General features: G+C 41.5%; 2 protein-coding genes across 3 annotated transcripts in view; both read left to right on the top strand.

The window, feature by feature from the left end:
* The window catches only part of EIF4E1B (eukaryotic translation initiation factor 4E family member 1B), a 28,177-nt gene extending 20,972 nt beyond the window's left edge, over positions 1 to 7,205 (top strand). For both annotated transcript variants that reach the window (XM_042451856.1, XM_042451857.1), the window contains exons 3-7: positions 464 to 559; positions 4,121 to 4,184; positions 4,795 to 4,908; positions 6,538 to 6,677; positions 6,986 to 7,205. In XM_042451856.1, coding sequence (XP_042307790.1) covers positions 464 to 559; positions 4,121 to 4,184; positions 4,795 to 4,908; positions 6,538 to 6,677; positions 6,986 to 7,100 — 529 coding nt within the window. In that variant the 3' untranslated portion in view covers positions 7,101 to 7,205. The remainder of the gene's footprint in view (positions 1 to 463; positions 560 to 4,120; positions 4,185 to 4,794; positions 4,909 to 6,537; positions 6,678 to 6,985) is intronic.
* TSPAN17 (tetraspanin 17) overlaps positions 6,653 to 16,360 on the top strand; it is a 52,588-nt gene continuing 42,880 nt past the window's right edge. Inside the window, exon 1 of the mRNA XM_042451852.1 lies at positions 6,653 to 6,677. The gene's annotated coding sequence lies outside the window, so the exon portion shown is untranslated. The remainder of the gene's footprint in view (positions 6,678 to 16,360) is intronic.

Genomic DNA, 16,360 nt, shown 5'->3' with positions numbered 1-16,360 from the left:
TCTTGCTTCCCACTTCTTGCTGTAGTGGAGGTTGAGAGGAGTAACCAAATCCTACAAAGAACAACTACGGTAGTCTTAATTTTCTGCTTTGAGAATGTCTTATGTTTAATGAGGAATATCTCTTGAATCTCTTGAATATCACTTTTATTCCCCAATCTTTTCAGTCAGGAGTGGAAACTGGGCAGGGGGGGGTGTGCCTTTATTCTCTAGCTGTTTCAGAAAAAGACTTCAATCTGTATTGGTTGAAGTCTGCATCCCATTTCTTCTTTAGTGCCTCTTATTACAGTGCGTCTAATGCAATTTAGATTAGGATGGACATGGGCAACACTTTTCAGCCAGAGATGGTGATGGTTAGACCTGTGGCATGATATACTGGGATGTCATTGCACCCTGGCAATCTCCCTAATATGAGATTTGTTTTCATAGCTGGTAGTTTAATTCTTTCTTCTGTTCATCCCTGAAGGTGGGCTCTATGGTTCTTCAAAAATGACAAGAGCAAAACATGGCAGGACAACTTGCGTCTTGTCACCAAGTTTGACACTGTAGAAGACTTTTGGGCGTGAGTATATTCTAGTTCTGATTCTCCCTGAAACAGTCAAAGGAACAACATTTTGCCACTGAGTCCTTTTTAGTAGGGCTGATAGACAACTGCCTGTGTTAGCCTCAGGAAGGGCATGACATTCTGATACTGCTTCTCTTGAAATTTCTAATACTCCAGTTAGAGTGCTGCTAATATCATCTTGCCAGACTTTCTTGATTGGGAGCATTTAAGGGGGTCAATTTAAAATTAATGTATTTTGTTGATAAAGGGCTAGGCTGCTGCTTTTCTCTAAGATGCACTTGAATAACGTTAGACTTGCAAGCAAATTCCTTGGATACATGAAAACTCCAGTAGAACTCCAGCTGTGTAACAGAATTCAAAAACTTCTCCCCTATATGGCATTCAGGAAAGAATCTTCCATTCTGCATCTCTCTTTAAAAACGCTTGTACATTTACAGAATGGCTCTACATTTTCTTGAGGAACAATGGTGTTACTCTTTTGTGGCAAAATGAAGAGTCTTGTAACACCAAGATGAAATTTGCTGTTCTTGTTAACTGTCCTTAAGTAATCCTTGATTTATGGTGATCCTGTGGATGAACCTCTCCAAGCCTCCCTATCATCTACTACTCTGCTTACGTCCTGAAGAATCAGGCCTGTGGCCTCCCTGATTGAGTCTATTCATCTGACATGTGGTCTTCCTCTGTTTCTGCTACCCTCTATTCAAACAGTTCCAGTGAGAAAGAAAAACGGGAGGTGTCTCAAGAAACCAGGATGGATGACTAAGGAACTTTCAACTGAGCTGAGTTTGAAACGGAACATGTATAAGAAATGGAAAAAGGGGGAAATCACGAAAAAGGAATTCAAAGAAATAGCAGGCATGTGTAGGGGTAAAGTCAGAAAAGCTAAAGCGCAGAATGAACTCAGACTTGCTAGAGAGGTTAAAGACAACGAAAAGGGCTTTTTGGGATATGTCCGCAGCAGAAGTAAGAAGAAGGAAATGGTAGGGCCACTGTGTCGAGAGGATGGCAAAATGTTAACAGGGGACAGAGAAAAGGCAGAATTACTCAACACCTTCTTTGCCTCAGTCTTCTCAGAAAAGGAAAAGGGTGCTCAACCTAAGGATAATGGAGCAGAGGACAGAATAGGGGAATTATCAGAATAAGTGAAAGAGATAGTAAGGAACACCTTGTTAATCTAAATGAATTAAGTCCTCGGGACCAGATGAACTCCGTCCAAGGGTATTAAAAGAACTGGCAAATGTACGGAGCATTGGCAATAATCTTTGAAAACTCCTGTAAAACAGGAGAGATCCCACAGACTGGCGGAGGCAAACGTTGTCCCCATCTTCAAAAGGGAAAAAAAGGATCCCAACAATTACGTCCAGTTAGTCTGACAATCAATCCCAGGAAAGATTCTAGAGCAGATCATTAAACAGAGAGTCTGTGAACATCTAGAAGGCAATTCCATAATCACAAAAACTCACATGGGTTTCAGAAAACAAGTCATGCCAGACATATCTAATCTCTTTCTTTGATAAATTACCAGCTTGGTAGATGAAGGGAATGCTGTGGATATATTATATCTTGATTTCAGTAAAGCCTTTGACAAGTTTCCCATGACATTCTTGCAAACAAGCTCGTAAAAGGTGGGCTAGACAAGGAACTGTTACATGGATCGTAATTGGTTGACCGGCCGAACCCAAAGGGTGCTCAACAATGGCTCCTTTTCATCCTGGAGAGAAGTGACCAGTGGGGTCCCCCAGGCGCTGTCCTGGGCCCAGTGCTATCAACACTTTATCAACGACTTGGATGACAGAATTGGGAGCATACTTATCAAATTTGCAGATGACAACCAAATTAGGGGGAATAGCTAATACCCCAGAGGACAGGATCAAGATTCAAAATGACCTGAATAGACTAGAAAGCTGGGCCAAAGCTAACAAAATGAAATTCAACACGGAAAAATGTAAGGTATTGCACTTAGGGCGGAAAAAAAAATGCACAGATATAGGATGGGTGACACCTGGCTGAATGAAACTATGTGTGAAAGGGATCGAGGAGTCCAAGTAGACCACAAGTTGAACATGAGTGAACAGTGTGATGCGGCAGCTAAAAAGGCCAATGCAATTTTAGGCTGCATCAATAGAAGTATAGTGTCTAGATCAGAGAAGTAATAGTGCAACTGTATTCTGCTTGGTCAGGCCCCACCTAGAATATTGTGTCCAGTTCTGGGCGCCACAATTCAGAAAGGACATTGAGAACTGGAGCGTGTCCAAGGGAGGGCGACAAAAATGGTGAAAGGTCTGGAAACCATGCCCATGAGGAACGACTAGGGAGCTGGGGATGTTTAGCCGGGAGAAAGAAGGTTAAGAGGTGATATGATAGCCCTGTTTTAAATATTTGAAGGATGTCAGTTGAAGAGGGAGCAAGCTTGTTTTTGCTGCTCCAGAGAACAGGACCCGGAACTGGATGCAAGCTACAGGAAAGAGAGTTCCACCTGAACATAGGAGGAACTTCCTGACAGTAAGGGCGTTTCGGCAGTGGAATGCACTTCCGCGAGGGTGAATGAGTCTCCTTCCTTGGAGACTTTAAACTGGCTGATGGCCATCTGTCAGGCAGCTTTGATTTGGATTTCCTGTATGGCAGGGGGAGGGGTATGGACTGGATGGCCCTAGTGGTCTCTTCCAACTCTACGATTCTATGATTCTATGATTCTACCTCTCCCAGTATTATTGTGTTTTCTAATGATTCATGTCTTCTCATGATGTAGCCAAAGTGCAACACAAAAATACCACAATAAGTAAAGTGTCATAAGATATTGGATTTTAAAGGGTTTATTTTTGGCTTGGCGTTAATTGTCTTTCTCATTAACACCCTCACCAAACCACAATTATTGGGGGAAGCAATGCCAGTTGCGTACCAAGTGTAGTGTGTGTGAGAGGGTGAGTAGAGGGAAGAAGGCAGGAGAGAACATTAAAGTCCTAGCAAGAACATTTATGTACAAGCTTGGGAAAGGAATTTGATATGATGTACTAGGTGGAATTGTGAGAGAAAAATATCACCCAAAGCTGTTTCCCATTAGAGACTATATCACACATGCTTTAGCACATACATATGCCAAATAAAACTTCTTTACCATGTAAATACATACTCTTGTTGTTGTATGCCTTCATGTTGTCTTTGACATATGGTGCCTTATCATAGGCTTTTCTTGGCAAGATGTGTTCAGAAGGGGTTTACTGTACTTTTCTTTGCCTCTAAGGTTGAGAGAGTGTGACTTGCCCAAGGTAAACCACTGAGTTTACATGACCAAGCAGGGATTCAACCCCTAGACTCCAGAGTCATAGTCCAATGTGCAAACCATTATGCCATTCTGGCTCAACATATAATTGGTTAAGATATTTGCAGCAAGTGGAAGGTGTCTGTATTTAGTGCAAAATAGTTCTAACAATGTTTTCCAGGGAAGGTCATTTGCTTTGGGTATATTTCTGTGTAATACCCTACATTTCTGTTGGGAACCATAGGCTATTTGCTCAGTTTAAATCCTGATATATCTGTCTCCTTTCATTGAGGTGGCAGGCTGTACAGCCATATCCAGTTGGCCAGCAAATTGACATCTGGCTGTGACTACTCCCTTTTCAAGGTAAGTCCTGTCCCACTTTTAACACATTACTGATGATTTTTTTTTTCTAATGCTGCCTCTTGAAGGTAGATGGATCGTACTAATGTTAAAATTGCCACAGTAATTTTGGCATGCACAATTTCTATTTATTTGTGCACAATGTAAGTCTCCTGTGGGAAGGTGAGCAACAAAGATTTACTCAGCCTGTAGTGAAAAAATCGCTCATTGTCTGCATTTTCCCATATGCTCCAAGTCCCACAGCTTGCAGGGAAACTGGCTCAAAAAAATAAGAATGCGCCCTGGTGGCGCAGTGGTTAAATGCCTGTACTGCAGCCATTCACTCAAAACCACAAGGTTGCGAGTTCAAGACCAGCAAAAGGGCCCAAGCTCGACTCAGGCTTGCATCCTTCCGAGGTCGCTAAAATGAGTACCCAGACTGTTGGGGGCAAATTAGCTTACTTGCTAATTAGCTTACTTGCTGTTCACCGCTATGATCTTTGGAATAGAGGTATATAAATAAAACAAATTAATTAATTAATTAATCTGTAACATCATGTCATAGAAGAAAATGAGTAACTTACATGTAATGAAGTGACAAGCAATTCTTGTCTCTTTGACTTTTTCTGAGCAGGATGGCATTGAACCGATGTGGGAAGATAACTGGAATAAGCATGGTGGTCGTTGGCTCATCACACTGGCCAAGCAGCAACGGCATACAGAACTTGACCGATTCTGGTTGGAGACTGTAAGTAACCAGACTGCTGTTATGCACTTGTGCCTTTCTTCATTCTAAAATGTGGTATTTTCCTAGATTTCAGTGTAATGTCTGTCCTGGGCCTGAGATTTCTTTTATTTTCTCCAAGTTGTCCTCCTCTTCAGCAACTGAGGCCATGATAGCTTATTGAGAATGACATGATGGCATGAGGTAGAGAGAGGAGGAAACATCCAGACATGGCCAAAATTGTAGTTTTTTGTGGGTTATTCATACTATGTGGCCATGTTCTAGAAGAGTTTTTTCCTGATGTTTCACCAACATCTGTGGCTGGCATCTTCAGATAATGCTGGCATGGAAGTGAGTGGGGTATATATAGACTTCCATGCCAACCATGCCTTTGGTTGGAAGGAAGTGGTTGACATGTTGATGTCTGTGTTGGTCTGTATTGAATGGCAAGGCCTCAGGGTGTCTATTTAAATAGTGATCCATTGTCTGCTGGGAATCCCTTGACACTGAGTGGTATTTATTTGCAAATTTTGAGTTTTTGATTTTGGTGTTTTTGAGGGCTGGTAGCCACACCTTGTTTACTTTAAGGGTTTCTTCTTTCTTGTTGAAGTTGTCCAGGTGTTTGTGGATTCAGTGGCTTCCCTGTGCATCTTGATCAAATAATTGTTGGCATGTCCAGAATTTCACTGTTTTAAAATAGCATTTTATGCCCAGGATGGTTTACAACATGTTCTGCTACTGCTTATGTTTCTGGCTGGCCCAGTCTGCAGTGTCTCTCATGTTCCTTGATTTGTTTTTAAACACTGCGTTTAGTGATCCCTATACAGACTTGTCCACAGCTGCATGTTATGCAATAAACTCCTGCATCCATGAGATGGTCTCCCCTTCGCTGAGTGCAGCATTTGCTGGATTTTCTTGGTCAGTTTGTAGGTTGTTTGTAGGTTGCGTTTTCTCACCAGTTTCTCTATTCTGTCTGTGACTCCTTTGATGTATGGTAAAAAATACCTTCCCTTTGGGTGGTTTGTTTGTCTTCACTCCTTACAGTTTTTCTGGGTTTGGTAGCCCTTTTCTCTTCCCATCCAGCTAAGACATCAGAAGGGTCAGGGATTTCCCAAGAGACAACAGATCACTAATTAAATAGACAAATAATCACTTCCTTCCAACCATAGGTCACACCATGTATATATACCCCACTCACTTACATGCCAGCATTCTCTGAAGATGCCAGCCACAGGTGCTGGTGAAATGTCAGGAAAAAAACTCTTCTAGAACACAGCCACATAGCCCAAAAAAACCACAAAAACTATGGATGCTGGCCATGAAAGCCTTTGACTTCACAATGGACAAAAATGCTGTTTTTTTTTTTAATTACTGCTCCCAGGATCCCTCTATTTGGCTAGCCTGGCCAACAACATAATTTTTTCCAAGTTCTGGAAATGTAATGTGGGTTAATTGGTCATTATTTCTCCTATCTCCCTTCCTCCTCTGGTAATTGGTGGACTTGAGTTAAGATACTCATTCAGGTCCTTATTCATGTGGTGTAGATCATTATTGTAGATAAGGAGGACTTTACATAGCTATAGTACATCATGCAATTACTGACATATGTTTCTATATAAACTTCACAACTTTTTTCTTGTCACTTTTTTTTAGCTGCTGTGCCTGATTGGAGAAATGTTCAGTGACTATAGTGACGATGTCTGTGGAGCAGTCATCAACATACGTGCCAAAGGGGACAAAATTGCTATCTGGACCCGGGAGGCAGAGAACCGGGATGGAGTCATTCATATTGGGTACCTGACCATGTTTTTTGTTGTGAGATGTTGAAAAATTTGTAGGAGATCTAATTCCAACCTTCTGTAAGTTAGATCCAGAATATGTAACAAGTGGAATTTCATGGGTTTCTTTAAAGAGTTTGAAGCCTTCATATATGAACAGAGCCAGATACACATGGCATGGGTTTGTGGAGGTTTCCTGAAGCTTTGATGATGAGGTCTTCATTGGGAGGGGAGGTTAAGTATATAGTGGTCGAGACAGAGAAGGAACAAGCTGAGATAAACCTGCCACTCACAAAACAGTACATACATGTTCTCTTTTCCAGGCGTATATACAAGGAGCGCCTGGGCTTATCTTCAAAAGTGGTGATTGGTTATCAGGCCCATGCTGACACAGCTACCAAGAGTGGTTCTCTCATGAAGAACAAGTTTGTAGTGTGAAGTAGCCAGCATGGAGCTTTACCATTCGCAAGATCTCTTGGGGTACCAGATGTCTGGAGATGGTTATAATCGAAATATTCTTTATATCTGCTGTCAGTATTAAAGTGTTGCAACTAAATGCTTTCTGTCTTTGGCCTGGATTAGAGTTTTGGGAAAACCATTTATATATGGGGCAAATTTTTGTTCTCTTAGCCTTTTCTGGACTTCCTTTACCCTCAGGAAAACACACTAAGAGCAGAAGCTTTGTGAGCCTTTGTAGCCTGGTGAACGGAGAAAGGCTAGACACAATTACCATTCCCCCAAGTGTCCAGGTGGGAAAATGAGAACTCCTTGGTAACTGGGCAGCCAATTAAATTTCTTCACATGCCTTTCCCTCTTCACTGCTGTTCTCATCTTTCCACCACAGTTGTATCCCTCCATGGCTTGCCTGGACTTAAGGGCAAGTGGGCAGGAGCGGATAATCTGTGACCTTTCAGCTGTTTGACTGCAGCTTCCACCATCGTTCACCATTGGCTATGCCATGTAAGATAGATAGGAGTTGCAATCCAGTGACACCTATAGGGGCAAAAGTTGTCCATCCTGATACAAGCATATAGTGGTGAGGAAAAGTGTGTGAACCCCTTAACACTGTCACATAGGCATGGTACAGACTGCCAAAAAGCGGCGTACCAGCGCCAGTATTAGGGTTAGGGAGCGTGCATCATGTACATACTCTCTAACCCTAATATGTGCTGGCAGCGGCATGTGTACATGGGCACCGCCATTATGACATCATGCATGCGCCATGTCCAAATGGTGCGGCGCGGGCGTGATGTGTTTGTGCTGCCCCAGGCCACTTACAGAGCTCTGAAACAGAGCTCTTTCTGGGAGGGCACCTCTTTCCCACAGCCACCAAACGGCTGCAGGAATGACGCCAGGGAGAAAGGGGCAGAGTGGCTCCTTTCTCCCATGGCTCTGGCTCCTGGAGTGTCCAGGGGCATGAAGCCCCAAGGACACCCCTTTTCCAGGCCATGGGGAAGCGGCATTTTGCTGCTTCTCCGTGGCCTGGAAAAGTGCCAGATTTATTTATGGTTTTTATACCCCACCCATCAGCCCTAAAGGCTATCAGAGTGACTTACAATTATTATTTTTAATTAGATGGTTCCCTGCCCTCAGTCTTACAATCTAAAAGACACAACACAAAAGGAGAAGGGACTGGTGGTGGGAAAGGGGATGAGGTCTAGTGGTTATTCTCTCCCTCTGAGGCCAGGACCAAGGCAGAAGGACTGGAGGGATGGTATGCCCTTGCCCCAATCCTCTGCAGAAAGGGGCGGGTGCAGGCTGCCCCAAAGGGATGGTCTGTACCCTGTAATAGTTTGAGCCTAACATGTTATTAGATTTTAATCTGGCCCTGTAATCCTAAAAAAAAAAAAAAAAAGCAATACCTAATCTAATTCAACGAATGGCACACAATCATGGTCAGAAACACACAGGCTAAATGAAGTAGCTGCCTGCTGCTTTGGGGGTATGGTGTTTACATGATGCATGCCCCAAAGTGACTGGGAACTGGTCTGATGCTGCCCTCTGGTCCAAAGAGCCAGATTAACTAAGAGCCATTTTAAACCATGTCCTGGGTGGTGCAGCTTGGGACCACAGCCAGCGGTCACTGTGGTCCCAGCCTGATTGCAGCCCAAGCAGCAGGAGGTCTCTCCTTCCTGGACATCTGCTTTGCTCCTAAGAGATATATTTTCAATATTTATTTATCCACATCTGTTTCAGTAGCCAATATCTATGTGTGGAAAAAGTATGAGACTTTAGATTCAAGACATTCTTGAACAGCAATGACTCCCAAGTAAGCATCCCTATTACTGTTAGTTGGTTCCTTGCTTCTGAATTTCAAGCCAGTTGCCTTACAGAACTGTTTCAGCTCAGGGACATTTCAGGACTTCTTTGCATGAACAATTCATTTTGTCCACTAAAACTTTGTGATGAAGATTTAATCTAGACCTTGAGTAGGCCCTTTTAAAAGATGGGATTTCTTCTTTCACATCCATCCTTAAATATCCCTGATCTGAAACAGTTCTGTAAGGACAACTGGATTGAAATGAGGAACCAACCAGCAGCTTACTTGGAGTCCCTGCTGCTCACAGATTTGCCACCACATAGTTAATCCTTCATCTGGTTTCACTTGCTGGGGTAGCTGTGTTGACCATTTAACAAGTCCAAACAACAGTCTGTCAGTGATGCCTTTATTGGCCAACTGAAATGTACCATATACTTTTGCAAGCTTTCAAAGCTCCATGGGCTTCTTAATCAGGTGAGATGTTACAAACCAAAGGGGAGGGAAAAAACAATTGGAGATGTTAGTCAAACACCTGCATGTTGTTTCTATCCTTAGTAAATATGGTATGCTGGGAAGGATATATTTTACAGGCAGGCTCTTCCTTCTTCTGGCCATGTGACAATAGGGAGATTTTCAAAATCTAGGAAATTTAAAGTCCATTTGCATCTCAACAGGGATCCCTCTTTTGCTAGGTTAACTCTCTAACTTCAACTATTAGTGCTTAAATGTGTCTCTGTTTCTTAGCAAGCTGCTGTCTGCATAACAGAGGAGCTTTGGAACTGAAAGGGTTTGCAGTGGCTGCTTCCTGCCCTAAAACAGCTTGCCTCCCTATTAAGGATGCTACAGAGCTGACTTGAAAGTCAATGAGGTGGCTTGCTGGGATTAGCCTGTGTAATAGAGATCATATCGGGTTTGTTCCTGCAATTCAAAGCTGCTGCTACAGCTCCTGCTTATTAATTTCTGTGAATGAGGTGAACAGCAAGATGCTGGGCTATAACAACTAGCCATGGATTGGCTGCATAAATGTGACTAGTGCTAGTGAAAATCCCTACAGTTCATTGTAAGCAATTCCAAACATGTTTATAGGGAAAGGTGGAGAGGAGACCGATAACTAATGGCAGAACAGACCCTTTATTGCAGTGAACAGAAGGCCAACAGCTGCTTTATCTTCTGTAAGAGTAGCCATTAATGGGCATAATACAGAACAGCATGTGAGGAGGTTGTCAATGAGCCTTAGCACACGTGAAACTGGAGCTGCAATGTGAAGCCCTTCTGTGGCGCTTCCGTAGCGATGGTGAAACTGAGTCAGTTCAAATCCAAGGCAATTCACGTGATGTATTACCTCATGTGAAGAACGCAATTGTGGTGATTCCTGAGTCAAAGCGGTGTGGGTGCAGATTGAATTACCACACCAGTACATACCATGCGGATTCAACTATTTGAATTGGCACCCTTGCGCATGCTCATTGGGGGTCTGAACGCATCAAGACCTTTTAAGCTTCCGGGGTGAAGAAGGGGGCCACTTCCTGGTTCCACTTTCACATGAATGTTAGCCTCATGTGAATGACAGCTTAATGTTCTATGGGCTTTAGAGTCTGATTTGGCACCCAAACAAGCACTCTTTTTCTGGGCTTTCTAGTACATTTTTCCATGCACACATGCACCCTTTTCTATGGGAGATATGGTCCGTTTTTCCATGCACACAAGCACCCTTTTCTATGGGAGATATGGTCCATTTTCCCATGCACACAAGCACCCTTTCTATGGGAGATATGGTCTGTTTTCACAGCCACACAAGCAGCCTTCCCCAGCGGCATCAGAAACAGTTGCTTTCCCCCTCCTCGCCAGCATGTCTCCTGTCCATGTTAAAACGTAAATACATTCATTCCCCAGTAGCTCTCTGCCCTTTCCCCAGCAGCATCAGAAACAACTGCATTTCCCCTCAGCAGCAATGGAAGTGTGTGTGTGTGTGTGTGGGGGGGAGTACCAGAAGCAAATGGGGCAAAATTGCAGCATGGCATCATGGGAAATGTGGGACCTTGAAGGTTTGGGGGGGGTGTATCAGGATGGAAGCAAAGTTGCATTCCACACCAGACCAATTCGGATTGAAATCGAAGTGAGCTTGGAAATAATTTTTCTGAATTCACCTGTTACCGAATTCACAAAAATGAGGAGTCACTGCGGATTCACTGTGGATCCACCTCGGAACAATCCCTCATAGAAAGCAACCAGGTGTGATAATACATCACGTTATAATGTGAATTCGCATGGCTGGACCAGGAGTGACTCTGGATCTGAGCTGCAAAACCCCTCATGTGATAAGGGCCTTAGTTTGGTATGATTACAGGGATGTAGCCAGGATTTTAGGAAGGGGGGGGGGGTCCAGACTAAGTGCCACCATTGTAATGGGGCTTGGATGAGGTAGCGCAGCAGCACGTACCATTCATTTTTCTAATGGAAGGGGGGGTCCGGACCCCACGACCCCCCCCCTTGGCTACGTCCCTGATGATTAGGTATGCTAAAGCAGATCTGGGGAAGGTGTGGCCCATGGACTGCATGTGACTGCTAGGGCCATTTTTGTGGCCCTCAATTTTCCAGCTCTGGGCCCCCAATTTTAAATTCTATCTATCTATCTATCTAGCTGTTTTGTTCTCAAACCTGAGGTGTGGGGACAATTTGGCCATATTTTTGCCTCTGGATTGTTTCCCAAGGGAGACCCTTTTTTTGGGACAGGACATCACATGGAAGTTGAGATAAAATTGTTCAGAGGCGCAAATTGTGGGAAAATTGCCTCTTACCCCTTGGGGGTGTTAAGACATTTGGGGGCAAAGAAATCTAAGATTTTGGAAATGGGGGTCCCTGGGGGACCAACATGGCCCTCAGCTGAACAGCTGTCCTCTAACTCAACTGCTGACCCCTAGCTAGCCCACTAGTTTCCCACCGTGTTCCAAGAGTTCTGTCATGTTCTGGGAGTTAGTCATGTGTATTATGGTTGTGAAGCACATGGCCAATCATTTTCTTCTTCCTCTCCTGTTCTTTACTGCTTTGCAGCGGCTTTTATATTTCTGATATGTAAAACAAAAAACAGAACACCTATATGACATATCCCCTGTAGTTTTGACTCATGTGCTTCTATCACTCACCTTGCCTTTTTACCCTTATGATCCCTGAATCTGGTATTTAGGTCTCAGAATGATCACTATATTGGACAGGTGCATATGCTGAATGTGACTGCTCTTCCTTATTAATTATTAAATTAAAACATCCAAACTCCTCATATTACTCCTCATGTTTAAACTGGATAGAAGAATGGATAAGACTGGACAACGAACGTCTATTAAGCTTAGAAGGTTATAATTTACGCTATGGATTTCACGGATATATGTGGTATAACAAACTGAAAATGGATAAAAAATTTTGATCATCATTTTGTGAGACGGTCCTTACTTAAAGTTTGGAGTAAGATAAAAAATCAATTCTATAAAGAAATACCACTGTAGGTATCTCCACAAGAAGCTTTTTTATACAGAACAAAAACAAAAAACGAGAAATGGATAAAGTATAAAGATATATTAAACAAAGGATGCAATAACGAATACAGCATGAAATCTATGACTCAAATTCAGAATGAGCTACCAAAAATAAATTGGTTTGTATACAATCAACTGACATTGCAATTCAAGAAAGATTACAGAGAATTTGGACTATCAAAAAGCAACAACAAATTGGATGATATCTTTATTAAAAAGGACAAGGCGCACATAGCTAAATTCTACAAAATATTGAAAAAAATAGACCTGGAACAAGAAGTAGTCAAACATACAATGGTACGATGGGCAATTGACATCGGAAGAACGATTCAGCTTGAAACTTGGGAAAAATCATGGAAAGATACCAACAAATTTACCCTATGTCAAAACTTGAAAGAAAATTATTTTAAGATGTTATATCATTGGTATATGACCCCAACAAAAATAAATCTGATTTATAAATCTGGAAAGAGAAACTGCTGGAAATGCGACACGACTGAAGGAAACCACTATCACTGTTGGTGGACATGCCACATGGCTAAAGAATATTGGAAGAGGATACAACAAATGATGAACGAGATCTTACAAGTCGAAATACCATTAAAACCAGAATTATTTTTACTTAATATGATTGGAATAGTGCCCAATAAAAAGACTGAGGAATACAAAAAAATTATACTGTATATGGTGACATCTGCAAGAATACTATACGCGACATACTGGAAGAAACCCCAAACCCCAACCAACGAGGAATGGTTGATTAAATTAAGAGAAAACATGGATACGGGCATACTTACCAAAATAATGAAGAATGAATCCCCTAAAGAGGTTGAGAATGATTGGAAGTGTTTGAAAGAGTATGGTAAAAACACAGGATGGAATCTGAGCTAATTTAAATGAAAGATGTATGAAAAAGAAAGAAAATATTAAGAAAACATAGAGATCGTATGGTAGGTTGTAAGATACTACAATTGATCGAGATATATTTTTCTTGGTAAGCCAATCTTTAAGTTTTAGCAATAACAAATATGAGAATAAGATATTAATTTGTTTGTAAATCAACAAGAAGATATAAAAATTAAATAATTAGAGAAGGTCTACTGCTAGTTTGTTAATTTGCAGAATCAGGAGAACCAATTTAATGTCAAGGATATGGATTTAGCAGTTAAGATAGGGAAGAACTAATATATCAAGGACTACTACATGAAGTTAAGGTTGTGATGTTTTAGTGTTTTGTTTAATATGTGTTTAATGTATCTAATGTATCTCTGTCCTCAAGATGTTTGTTCTTTTTTAAACAATAAAAAAATTAAAATAATAATAATAAAAAAATAAATTAAAACATCCAAACATCCATGTAGAATGTCAAGAGGTGCAAAATGTAACAGTAAAGATTTATAGTATAAGAAATTAACATCTAACCTTATACTGGTTCCATAGACAGTGCACTACATCTAGGTTTCAAACAAAATAACACTTCTCTTCAAATTCTTTCCACATTCTCCATTTCCAAAGCCTTGTTGAGATCTCCATTTCTCTCTTCCTAGCTGGCTCTAACTCCTTTCAAGATTTAATCCATTTCCCAAGCCTCTGCTTTTTACATGTGTTCCCCCCATAGCTCCCCTTTCCACATTCTATGTGTTCCCCACTTAAACCTTTTAGAGGTCTGATCTGGAGCTGTAATAGTCACTAGTGTCCTGATGCAGCTTGCAAAGGCTTCAGGGTGCATTTAAAATGAACTGATACTAATCTCTTCTTACAAGTAAAGATCCATTCTCTGTACTGTACTTCTTTTACTGTTAAGAATAGAAACCTGAGCCTTAGTGGCCTGTAGCACTCTTTTCCCCCCCCTACCCAGCTTTATCAGTCTCAAACCCCACACATAGACCAAAGTAACAGATATAGCAGATTTCATAATGAATAATATAGTTGTCATTGATTGTTCACTAGCTGCCTCCTTCTATATTTTTCTGTTACTTTGTGATACATTCTATTTCTGATGGGGAGAGAAGAACGCAGCCCAATAGTTAAGGATATATATGAGTGAATCTGTATGTTTGCACCTTACATGCACTTGTGAAATGGAGGCAGGAAAGACAGAGAACAAAATATCCAAGACTAGCAAGGATTAAAAAAACTTTCATATACAGGCCAGACCTGCAGTCTCATCTGTTCAGACTGGATGAGACACCATGCAAGCAATGAACAATACCTTGTATATATTTATTTGTCTGTCTAGAGCTTGGAAAAGTTACTCCTTTGAATGATAGCTTTCCAAAATACCCCATCAGCATAGTCAGGCAGTAGCCATGTGGGCTTGAGGATTCTGGGAGTAGTAATCAAAAAACAACTCTTGCAGGCATTTAAAAAAAAAGGGACAGGGAGAGAGTCTGAGTGGGATTTGAGTTGATTTAGCTATACAGCAATGGTTCCCAACCTTCTTTCACTTGTGTACCCCATGGCAGCCTATTTCCATAAACTGCACCCTTCATATTAGCAAAATGTTTGCTATTAATATAGTTGTTATTTCATATTATATGTTGTAATTGTGAATAAATAGCCCTATTAAAACATTATCTCTTACAAAGCTTTATTAAGTTTAAAAAGCAATGGAATAATAAGGTGAGCAGATAGTGCATAAAACACACACAGCAAATATTTTGTACACAACATATATTCAGTGTAATTCTTGAGCTTGTTTTGAGGCACATAGTTTTTTGAAATCACGTCCAACTGATGTAAGATACATTCAGAAAAATATGAAACAGGACTCATCTTACTACAGTATTTATTTATTTTTGTAAAGGTAAAAGAAGAGTAAGCCCTCTCCACTAGTCAGTAGAAAGTTCTTGTAGCACCTTTAAGACCAACTAAAGAAAGAATTTAGCAATATGAGCTTTTGTAGACTTAAGTCCACTACCTCAGATGCATTTGGATCCTCTCCACCAGTTCTGTATTTGTATATGGAAACAGAAATGATATTGAAGGTTATGTTTTAGGACCTAATCACAAACCCACAATATTAGATTTCAAAAACATACCCATATTAATCTGGAAAATCATTATGTAAAGGGATCTTATAGTACCTTTGAAACTATAAGGGCTTAGACAGATGCCCCTTTAATGGCTGGATTGGTGCTGCAGCAACCACATGCTGCGGCACCAATCCAGCCTCTAGGGAGCACAAAAAGTAGCCACTGGACAGGAGGAGGCCATTTCCCCTCACCACCCCATCCTCCTGCTCCGGTAACAATGCTGGCTTGGAGTCTGGAATTGGTCCTTGCACAGCTTTCCACACAACCCTTTGAGCCCATATTCACAGCTGACCTCAGGCTTCTCACCTGGAAGAACTTTGTGTGCTTTGTGTGGACCAGCCTTACCTTCGTTTCCATAAGGATAAAGTTGTTCTTCAACAGCACATCATCTTCCTGCCCTAGGTGTTATCTTCATTCCATCTGAGCCAGGATATTGTTCTACCTACCATGGCTCTGAACCTGACCACTGTTACCAAGCACTTTTTGTATTCGCTCGACATCTGATGGGCGCTCACATTATATGTCAACTGGACTTTGGGTTCAAGATGTTCTGAGAGACGGTTTGTTTGTTACTCAGATATGAAGCTTGGATTCCCTGTCACTGCTCAGCGGTTGTCAAAATGGGTGACTGCTACCATTCATTTAGCCTATGAACTCTCAGGGAAGACTAGTCCCACTCGAATTTGAGCACACTCTACCAGGCAGTAGCGGCATCCTCTGCTTTTCTCAGTGGAGTGCCCTTAGAGGATGTCTGCAAAGCTGCAGTCTGGTCCCAGCCATTGACTTTCGTCTCACACTACAGGCTGGATACAAGGGCAAGAAATAATAATAATAATAATAATAATAATAATAATAATAATAATAATAATAATA

Source organism: Sceloporus undulatus, chromosome 2 (assembly GCF_019175285.1).
Source record: "Sceloporus undulatus isolate JIND9_A2432 ecotype Alabama chromosome 2, SceUnd_v1.1, whole genome shotgun sequence".
NCBI lineage: Eukaryota > Metazoa > Chordata > Lepidosauria > Squamata > Phrynosomatidae > Sceloporus > Sceloporus undulatus.
This window is presented reverse-complemented; position numbering and strand designations above follow the sequence as displayed.